This window comes from Rosa rugosa, chromosome 3, assembly GCF_958449725.1.
Source record: "Rosa rugosa chromosome 3, drRosRugo1.1, whole genome shotgun sequence".
Lineage (NCBI taxonomy): Eukaryota > Viridiplantae > Streptophyta > Magnoliopsida > Rosales > Rosaceae > Rosa > Rosa rugosa.
The window spans coordinates 4,463,506-4,474,796 of record NC_084822.1 but is presented as its reverse complement, the minus strand read 5'-3'; the positions used below and the strand labels follow the sequence as shown (position 1 = coordinate 4,474,796).

At 39.2% G+C, this 11,291-nt stretch overlaps 2 protein-coding genes across 2 annotated transcripts; both read left to right on the top strand.

Annotated features, from left to right (window-relative positions):
* Positions 1-284: 284 nt before the first annotated feature.
* LOC133735963 (agamous-like MADS-box protein AGL62) lies at positions 285-950 on the top strand. The gene has a single exon (XM_062163402.1). It carries the CDS (start codon positions 285-287, stop codon positions 948-950), a length of 666 nt encoding a protein of 221 aa, XP_062019386.1.
* Positions 951-5,701: 4,751 nt separating this feature from the next.
* LOC133737049 (agamous-like MADS-box protein AGL62) lies at positions 5,702-6,397 on the top strand. Its single transcript, XM_062164681.1, has one exon. The coding sequence runs from the start codon at positions 5,702-5,704 to the stop codon at positions 6,395-6,397; it is 696 nt and encodes a 231-aa protein (XP_062020665.1).
* Positions 6,398-11,291: the final 4,894 nt, after the last annotated feature.

The following is an 11,291-nucleotide window of genomic DNA, read 5'->3' as shown; positions in this document are numbered from 1 at the left end:
AAAGTAAGAAATAGTTATTTCGGAGAACAATGGTAGATGAAGCTACCATTTTAGACAGCATAGGTGAACCGCATAACTTGACAGACGAGGTCTACGGACTCGTTACGTGATAAGAATTGACATTGCATTTGGTGCGTGATTCATAGTGAATCTGGAATTGTGATTACCTACCAACATTGTGAATTTCTATGTAGAAGTCCTAATATATACCCCCTCTCTCATTCCCAATTCTCACACATCTCAATCTCTTGACCAAGAGCTTGATAGTCTTGTAGGTTTCAGCCATGGTGAGGAAAAGCAAGGGTCGTCAGAAGGTGGAGATGGTCAAAATGGCCAATGACAGCAACCTTCAAGTGACTTTCTCAAAGCGCCGCTCTGGTCTCTTCAAGAAGGCCAGCGAGCTTTGCACGCTCTGCGGCGCTGAGATAGCCATCATAGTATTCTCACCTGGTAGGAAGGTCTTTTCCTTCGGCCACCCCTGCGTGGAGACTGTTGTAGACCGTTTCCTCACCCGAAACCCTCCTCTCCACCACCAGAACTCGGGCACCATGCAGCTCATCGAGGCTCACCGCAACGCTAACGTTCGGGAGCTCAATGCCGAGCTGACTCAGGTCTCCAACGAGCTGGAGGCCGAGAGGAAGCGAGGAGAGGAGCTGAACCGGGTGCAGAGGGCGAGCCAGGGGAATTGCTGGTGGGAGTCTCCTATTGAGAAGATGGAGATGTCACATTGTGAGCAGCTGGGGGGGTCTCTAGAGGAGCTGAAGAAGGCTGTGGCTAAGCAGGTTGATAGGCTTCTGATTCAGACCACCACAAACCCTAATTCGTATTTCGCAGCAGGTAGCTCTGGTCATCCAACTCTGATCCCTAATGGTGGGTTCAATGGAATGGCTGTTATGCCTACTCATCCCCATCCTCATGCATGGAATCCAGGATATGGTCGCTTTTTCTGAAGAACTTGATCGACTCATTGATCAGATTATTATACACATTTTTCAATTTCATGTTATGCTTTTCTGTTGATTAAAATTGTGGTTGTGATTCTCCTGTTGGTTTTGTATTGGTGTTTCGGTAATATGTACTGGTCAATCTAGTTTATTTGATAATATGAAGAAGACTGCTGTTGTATGCCGTTTGGCAGAGAAAATAAAGGAATTCATATTCAAGGTGTTTGTCCTAAGGTACATGTAAATGTACTGGTTTCAGTTCGTTATTGTTTCATGTAGTTAGTAGGGTTAAATTGATTTGTGTATGTACGTACCCTAAGATTTGAGTCAGAAAATCAATAAAACAAATTATTTTCAAATCACTTAGTAGATATAATTGTTTCTCGTAATTAGGGTTTCTACTCCTTCCGCTCATCTATGTACTCGATAAATTTCTACTTAGTTAAGTATAACTAACCTCAATAGATTTAGATCTTAGCAGATGATAATGAGGTAATTCCGTTATTGCAATGAGTTTTTTTGTGGAAAAATTATAACATGGTCTCGGACCATTATACACGTGGTGGTCCGGGTTGATGTCATTTTTTTAAATAAGAAACTAACAAAAATAAGTTAAATACAAGCACCTCTAGGGCACCCTGATCCTAAGCGATCGAAGAGTACAGCTTTTGATACACTCGGGGGAAGACAATTTTCCCAAACTTTCTCTCCATTACAGTTGTGGCCTAGGTTAGCACACGCATCTGCTACAAAATTAGTTTCTCTCAAGATGTGATTGAAAGAGACCGAATTAAATCTTCTTGAAAGCTTCTTGATGTCTTCTATGATCTGCATGATTCTCCAGGGTGGTTGGATCTTGTTATTGACAACATCTATGACGAGTTTGGAATCTCCTTCCACTTGGATGTTTCTTACTCCTCTCCTTGCAGCCAACTAAAGGCTATCTCTTAAGGCTGGAGCTTCAAATGTTGAGACTGATGTCTTTCCAATATTCGTTGATGCAGCTGCTAAAGGATTGCCTTCTGATCGAGTCCCTAATAACAAAGCCACAGGCGGTAGAGTTACTGGACACAGAGCCATCTAAGTTGATCTTTATAGAAGTAGCTGGAGGAGGGTGCCACATGATTGCACCAAGGTTGTTTGTGTTTGCTCCTCGTTGCTCCTTTGGGTTGTGGTCCAAGTAATTTTTTAAGGCTGCAGCCGCAGCTGCAATAATTGAGCATGGATGAGTTCTGATGCTCTTGAAAGAACAATCATTTCTGGCTTTCTAGATTTTCCAGCAACTAGTTAGTATCTTCATAAACAAATCTTTGTCATAGTTATTCCTTAAGAAAAGGGAATTAAAGACACTTATGTAACCTGCACTCCAGTTAAAAGGAGTGTAAATATTATTAAGTTTCCAGAATCCAGATTTCCATTGAGTAGAACAGTCACGAAAGAGGTGATTAGCTGTTTCATTGTCTGTGTTGCATAGAGAGCAACTATTGTCATTGATAAGATTAAATCTTGACAATCTGTCTTTTGTTTTGAGCCTACCCCTAAGAAGGAGCCAACTGAACATCTTAAGTTTGGGAGGAAGATTAAGTTTCCACATTTTGTTTATAAGATTTATCTCATGAGGATGTTTCTTAGAGTTTATACATTGTAACCAAGTGGCAGATTTAATAGAGAACTTACCATTTGAGGCTGGTCCCCAAACAAAGGAGTCACCCTGATTGTTGATTGGAATAGGGATTCCCATAATTTGTTTCACTATTCCCTGGTTCAGGCAGCTTAACAGCTTGGCTTTGTTCCATTGGTTACCTGAAATGAAATCACTCACAGTAGAGTTCCAATCAATGGTCATTGATCTATATGACTTGTACTTATTTCTAATTAGTTTTCTTAATTTATTTATTTTTTCACTCCATGCAAGATCTCCATCATATTCGAGTAATATGATTGACCCAGACCACCACATGATAACGTTATATGTAGTCCGAGACCATAAAATAATTACTCATCTTTATTTTTTGCAGTAATTATACCTAAAAAACAATTTCAGCCAGAACTTTTAGTTCCATGCATGTAGACACTTTTGTTGCACGTCAATGACATTGGCACAGACTATTCATTAGAAATATGTATGCTATTCTTCTATTGGAATTTGCATTTTTGTGGGTCAAATTTTTTTCATGTCGTAAGCTAAAAATGGAAGGAACACATGTATGATTTTGAATCTGAGGTGCAGCAAGGTTTTTTTTTTTTTCCTTTTTTTTTTCTTTTTTCTCCTCATTAAGTGTTTTACTAGTAGAAAATTATGTGCAATTTTTCGTAAAAGTTCATCCGAGAAGACATCTGATGCACGCGAATATGCAAGAACCAAGTACACTCGATCATAACCTACATGAACAGAATATCGAGCAAGCCGCATACCAATTCTATTTCGTGTACATTTAACATATATGTTGTAGCTTTAAGAGATGGATACTAATCAATGAAGTCAGGCTGATGGCTTGCTATGGAACTACAACATAGGGCATTTGGGGGCCTTGGCGGAAATGGCAGCTCAACTCACAATAGGGTAGACAGTTTAGGATATAAGATCTAGAAGTCGATGGTGGTGAACAAAATGAAGGTTTTCTTAATTTGAAGAGCTTGCCACGCTTATGTAACTTGTGCGGAGAGTTTGTATCAAATACATATTGCTACTGATAGATGCAGCATGCTTTCGATGTGGACACAAATCACACAATTGTCCACTGGTTTTCAGCTTTAAGGAAAGTTTTGGAAAGATGGCTTGTTATCTGGGGTGTACAAGCAATGGAGAGAACCTACATTTCTGGACCTATTTGTTCACGTACGTAGCTGAGACAGCATCGCAAGGGGAGTTGTTATTATTTTCAGTAATTGTTTAGCTGATATGGGAGAACAGAAATGCTAGAAAATGAAGAAGAAGTTACAAAAGGTGAACCAAGCAAAGGAATGGCTTTTATAATTATAGTTTTATACTGCATACTGCATGCAGTACAAGACCAAGGCCAGAAGTCAGCATATAAATACACTCCACCAAACTCGGATTATTGGAGACCACAAGACCAGTCAAAGTTGAAGCTAAATGTAGAAGCAGCCTGGGATATTCGAAGAAGAAGAACTGGGATAGGAGCAGTTAATTGTGAGAAATGAAAAAGAAAAAACTGAAGGGTGCTCTCCTACATTCTTTCACAGGTCAAGTTACCCTTCATGCTGCAGAAGTACTCGCTGTGATGTAATGGCCGGAATGAGGTTCTGCTAGAGTGAAGGTTTATGAAATGTCAAAGTGGAAAGCGATGCGATAAATGTGATTTCAGCATTCAATAATCAGGGGATTGATCTTAGGATGCATGGGGGCCAGGTTCGATATTTGATGAAGTCAAACCGATGAAGCCAAAGTTACATGGAGGAAAATTCCGAGAAAATGCAATGGAGCTACTCAATCTTGGACAAAAGAGGCTTTATCTACTATTCTTGGCACCAGAAATTGGAAGGAAGCCGGATCTCCGTTGCATGAAGATATATTATTAGCTCACATATATGTCTTGTTAATGTAATTAGAGTAGTGCTATTTTTTACTTAGCTCCGATCAAGCAAGGTTTTTAATCGACGAGGCACTTATTGCTCTTAGATTAATGCAATAGATAAATTATTAATGAAACTTTTCCGTTAAGAAAACAAACTGCAACTCTGACGTTTCTCCACCAAGAACCCCCTCTCCAAGACTCATCCAACTATGGCAATTCTCTGCTGTCAATGCTCTATGATCGAGGAACCTCATTCAGAGAGACATTAAAATTGGTTCTGTAAATGAACATTGAACAACATGGATCCCACACTTAGTTCTCATATGTATACTACTAAAATTTAAACGAAGAAGCCACAACTAAGCATGCAGGTAGGAATGCGTTCCCTTGCATGGTGGGATCTGCTCTTCCTTCTTTATCCCTAGCTGGAGGGTTCTTATTCTTGCTTCCGCTGGGATTATTTTTCTTTTTCAGTGATCTGGCTATTATTGTTGGAAGTGTAATATATACCATACAGCAGGGAAACCAAATAATTAAATACCAAAACTCAAGACACCAACGCATAATAGTTCATTGTCCTTCATTCTGATAAAATAAAATAAAAGATCGATCACAATATATAGTTCATTATTAGCCTCATCAATCAGTTTCTAACAACTGATATATTATATCCTGTCATCTGCTTAATACCACCCTTTAATCCTTTCCCTTTTTATTGCAGAAGAAGATCGAGAATCCTAGCTGTTTCAGTTTCTCATTGTTGAAGTGAATAGGGTCTGTTATTTACTAAGCATACCCATGGGAGTGGTTCATGCATTATGTGATCATGTACGTTGACTTTCACTAAAGAAAAATCACGTTGACATACGTACCAAAAGTCTTATAGCTAGTTTTCTATATTATTATATCAATCATTAATCAGTTAATTAGTTTACAGCTTTGTAATTAATTATAATTATATATACGTTTAAGTGAATAAGATCATAACTTCCAAAGATCGATCTTGGTTTAATCATATACAGTAACTGAGCGTTAAGACTACATTGGACATAAATATTCCCAACATAAGTGCTATCATAAAGAGTAATAATTTGAGTAAATGATGAACCTATATATACATGTTTCATCCCTTCCGAACCTTCACAAATTTGACGAGAAAGAACCTTATCTATCTTCCATATCACTGTATTCAGTCGTAACCTCCAAGTTGCTACTATGATGATGAAGAAGACCAACAAATCTAGCCAAGGTCGCCAAAAGATTCCTATTGCTAAAATAGCCAAGAGAGCCAATTTACAAGTCACATTCTCCAAGCGGCGATCGGGGCTCTTCAAGAAGGCCAGCGAGCTCTGCACACTTTGCGGTGTTGAGGTTGCAATCGTAGCCTTCTCTCCGGCCAACAAGCCCTACTCCTTCGGCCACCCGGAGGTTGACTCCCTCATTGACCGGTTTCTTGCTCGAAGCCCTAATTTTAATATTTCCCTAGCAGACCCTTGTCAGCAGCTTGGTGAGGCTCACAAGAATGCTAGTGCTAATGAGCTCAACATGCACCTAACAAGGATTTCGAACCAAATCGAGACTGAGAGAAAACGTGGTGAATCGCTTGATAAATTGAGCAAAACCAGCGAGTGTTGGTGGGAAAACCCAGTTGATGAACTTGGACTGGATGAGCTTCGAATACTTAAGGCTGCAATGGAGGAGCTCAAGAAGAATGTGAATGAACAAGCCAATAGGATTTGGATGGAGTCTAGTAATACTACTAGTATTGCTAATAATTCTTCATCATTCTTTATGATGAATAATGCCCATCATAAATTTGAGACCAGTCGCAGTAGTGATCAGGTTGGATCTGAGTCCATTAATATTCCTAGAGCATATGATTTTGGTTTTGCTGGGAATATTGGTCTTTTCTGAATTCAGGATGCAGCAGTTACAAGATAAGATAGCACCTCGCTACTTCATCATTATTAATTGATTTCTTGTCCTCTCTGCTTTCATAAGCTATGGTTGTAATTAAAATGATGAATAATTGTAATGGTATTTTCTATAAGATCCTGGATCCTGGCTAGCCTTAATGCTCATTGATTACTATGGTAATTTAATCGGCATAATTACAGAGCCCCATATTAGTGAAAAATAACAAGAGCTTCATTGTGAAGACGGTGGAAATGATTTTGCCAGGAGATTCTTAGAATCACCTCTTGGATCAATCTCCTCGTTCATCTATCTACTTTTGCGATTAACATATTTTCACCGTATATCTTTAATTCTTTATATACCAAACAATTCATTTGATCTATTATAATTCAAAAGATCATCAATATAAAAATTCAATCAGATTGAAGATCGTTTAACCATCTAATTGTATCAAACAAATAGACAGTCCTAAGACTGTCATCAAGATGAACCATGCATCCATTTATTTCAATACAATTAGATGGTTAGACAATGTTTAACTTGATTTTGTTTTGTTTTGGTTTGGTATTATGTTTTGTTTTAATGCACTTTTAAATAAAATATAAATGTAAACAAAAAGATGAACCAATATTACATTTTTATAGTTGGTTGAGCACAAACGGTCAAATTTTGAAACTTGGTTTGGGCTGTTTAAGTTCTGTTCAATTTTTTATTTATTAAGGGGCACTCCCTAATTCAGAGAAAGACTTGCGTGGGGCACCCGCACCACATGGCATGTGCGGCAGACCAATCACAGCCTAACAGGGGTCTTTTGGGTATTGTATATTTAAGGAGCAGGGGCATTTTCGAAAGAGAGGAAAAAATTTCTTTGTTCTGATTGGGTGACCCTAAAGCCACGTGGTGGGGAAACCCCCACCTAAGAATTTCTCCCCTAATCCATGTCACACCAGCATCTTGATAAACTAGGAATTTTATGTCATTGCCACATTCTCATATGATATGGCCCATTACATGATAGAGACTAACACGATATTCGGTATAAAGCAGGTTAAGGAGCTAAACTAAAATTAGTTCATAATTATACTTAACTCTTGGCCTTTTAGGACCTTAGGGGGGAGGGGGGGTTGTTTCTTGGTGACAATTTAACCAAGATGACCTACTTCCGCTTAGAGAATCCTCTTCCCCACATAATACAACCAGCTAAGAAGTGGACCGAGCTGTTGGAGAGGAAAGATCCTACATTGGAAAAGTGACAAATAAAATATAACTTATAAGTGGGTGGCTCTTACCCAATTGTACCGAGGCCTTTTGTGATTAAAACCCAACACCTAACGGGTGGTTAAGTTGGGACAGTATCGGTACAATGGTGGGCCACGGGCCACGCTTGTCGCTGTTTAACATGGTATCAGAGCGGGTCCCTCTCCAATTGCGTCTCCACGTAGGCACGTATCATGAGCCCAAATTGGGGTTCCTTGTATTGCCATTGAAATGAAATTACCAAGTGTCCAATGTGGGCCTTGGATTGTATTGACCAAGTCTCCAATATGAGACTTGTGTCCCAATTTCCAATATGAGAATTGGATGAATGAATTTCACGTGCAGACCTAGAGCTAGGTTGCACGTGAGGGGGCGTGTTGGAGAGGAAAGATCCCATATTGGAAAAGTGACAAATAAAATATAACTTATAAGTGGGTGGCTCTTACCCAATTGTACCGAGGCCTTTTGTGATTAAAACCCAACACCTAACGGGTGGTTAAGTTGGGACAGTATCGGTACAATGGTGGGCCACGGGCCACGCTTGTCGCTGTTTAACACGAGCCAGTTAATTGTTACACTATCAATTGAGCTTCATTAATGTAAATTTTATTAACAACTTACCCTCCACTACCCAACAAGTTCATCAGAGTACTAACACATTCCTTGACTAGTGTAGTAGTGTAATTCACTTGGTACACAATTTTTTTGAACCTTTTTTTTTTGTTTTGAAAAAAAAACTAACAGCTCTACTGACGATAAAAAGAAAGATTACAACCGAGACATGTAGAACTACATACAAAATGAAAAATAACAAAAGCAATACGAGATGCACAATGACATTGAAAAACAAACCCAATAAAGGGGCATCTAGATGCAAGAAGGCATCTGATGAAGCACAAGATAAGAATTGAGTTGTATAAGAAATTACCAAAGGTATGACCGACAATAAGAAGTCAATCTTCCATCAATGATTTGTTATACATTAAAAGTTCCGAAATCATGATTCATACACTAATCTTTCTTCACTGTCACATGATCGAGTAATATATCCATATCACTTTTCTAAAGAAAATCAATAGTTAAGTAGAATCCAAATGAAATAATTTTGTTTTTTTTGTTTTTTGTTTTGGCTTATGTTTTGGCGATATTTCCTAATTAACCAGCTCTTTTTTTCTTTTCTTAATTTTTCCATTCTTTAATAGTTTTTTTTTTGGGCAATGCCATTCTTTAATAGTTAAGTGGTTGGACTTTTTTTTTTTTTTTGAACCAAATCATTCATTCATCTCAAGCCAGAATGGCACGGATACATACCTTCCCTTGCCAACTCTAGGGCAAGTCTAGGACGTGGTATGCTAGCACCACCCATTAGACAACCAGTGCTCACATATTCAGCGAGCCTATGAACTATGAACATACATAGTAAATAGGCACAAAAACAAAACAAAAGTGCATAGGTCCCTAAAAAAATAGGGTATAACTTAGAAAGAAAAATCTATCTAATTTGGAGGCCAAACAGACCCAATAGTAGACTGAGGGAAAACACCCAGCCCAAATTAGCAAACCCTAAAGAGCAGCCCAAAGAGACAATGCTGAACTCAAGGCCCAACCGGACTGGCCCGATCCAAACCAAGCATCTCCATTCACCCTATAGCTCCATGAGAATAGCTCTGATGCACCGCCGCTCCACCACGCCGCCGCCACGACCTGCTGCCACAGCCCCTGCGATTCATGCCGCCGCGACCCACACCGCCTCTACCAAAGCAGCCCCCCACTCCGCCACGAAGCAAGCAGCTATGCCGCGTCCCACGGTCCAAAGCTCCACGACCCCAACGCCCCGAGCCGATCCCGGAAGCCTTCGACATCCAGACGCACCAAAGCTCCCTCGCCGGATTCTACGCAACAAACGCCCAGAGATGCCGCCCAGACCGCAACCAACCATCCGGCCAAAACCACGAGCCAAACATCTATTCTGCAGACTAAATCCCAGGACATAGAGGTACCCGTCCGACAGCCAGCACAGGGACAACACCAAGCAGCGAAGCCGGCGCTACCCGTGGCCGCCGCCGGACAGGAAAATCGTTTGAAGGTTTTGGGTCTCTCTTGCGGCGCTAGGGCTGAGAGAGATTTGTATTCACGTTAAGTGGTTGGACTTGGACGTACGTTTAGCTGGTTAACTTTATTCTACCTTTAAAGATCACATTGTTATCATAAATTCCAGAGTCCTTACTCATTATGCATAGTTAAGAGAATAAGATTTTTAACTCCCAAAATCTTGGACAGTACATTTGGCTAGGTCTAGTGGGGAGGTCTAGTGCTAGCGGGCGTATCGAGACATTAGCATTCTGAATAGATAATTATCATCAATTCCAAACCACAAAGGTTAACACAATTTATTCGATCGGTTTTCTAATTTCCGGAAGTTAATTCAATCATTGATAATGGCCTAATCATGTACCTATGGAGACCAAAGGCCTATTACTTATACAACACAACTCTTACAAATACCATCGAGAGTAGTAAAAACTTTTGTTTACTAGTTTCTGATAATAGGGTATGAGTAGCATGTGCGCCGATCAAATCTTTTACTAGATGCAATTGTGCCAAAAGACCAACAAAAAAAAATTTGTTACACGAAAAAACACCCATTTGCTAAGGTTTTGACTCTAACTTTTCATTTCCTCTCACCATATTTTGACGATTACATCCATTACAAACATTGGATAACTTGAAAAGCGGAAAACACAATGCATGAAGCAAGTAAGTGGGTTTGCTACTCAATGTTGAGGATGACCGTCCAATCATAGATGGTGCCATGAAATAAATTTTGAAATCTTAATGACATTTTTTATGTCCCTATAATTTCTTTTCTTATGTTGTCTTTCAGCTATTGTCTTAGAGTCGATAATTTCATTTTTGAAACATGTGAGATCAATTCTAACTATAAACATTTTTTTTTAACATATGAAATTTGACATGTCAAAATTCCATATTTCATTGCAAACTTTACGCTTTCAATTGGGACTTTCGTGTCAAAGTAAGGCACACAACACATGGATCTAATTACAATACAAATATAAAACTAAATTTGCCAAATTTAAATAACATAGACAAAGGTAAAAAATAAGTCAACTACTTGAATTTCATTTGACCTTTATCTTTTCTCCCTTTTTTTTTTCACATTAAATGTCAAATAATTAAAAAGCTAAATCGATCAAATCACCACCTTATTTATTAATTCCAGATTCTGTCAAATTAACTTCCACAAAAGCAAAAAAAAAAAAAGGGCAAAAAATCAAATATGCACCCGTGTAATTTAGCATCCAATGTTATAAACCCAATTTGAAAAAAAGAAAGGCTCTCAATTAATGACACCAGATCCGAACACTGACAAACATGAGGTGTCTTTTCATATCGTTACGCCAAACCCAGGCCCCCCCCAGCCCAGCCCACAGTATTATTTTATTCCATTGATTTCCCAATTCGTACACTCACCTCCGGTGGGACCCACGTGGATCGTTGTAGGTCATACTAGGTCCTCTCTGGCGCTAACTCATATAAAACTGAACCCAACCCACATTTACGCCTAATTTATTTGTTTTATTCTTCCTTAAAGTCGGGTACAGCTGGAGCCCCG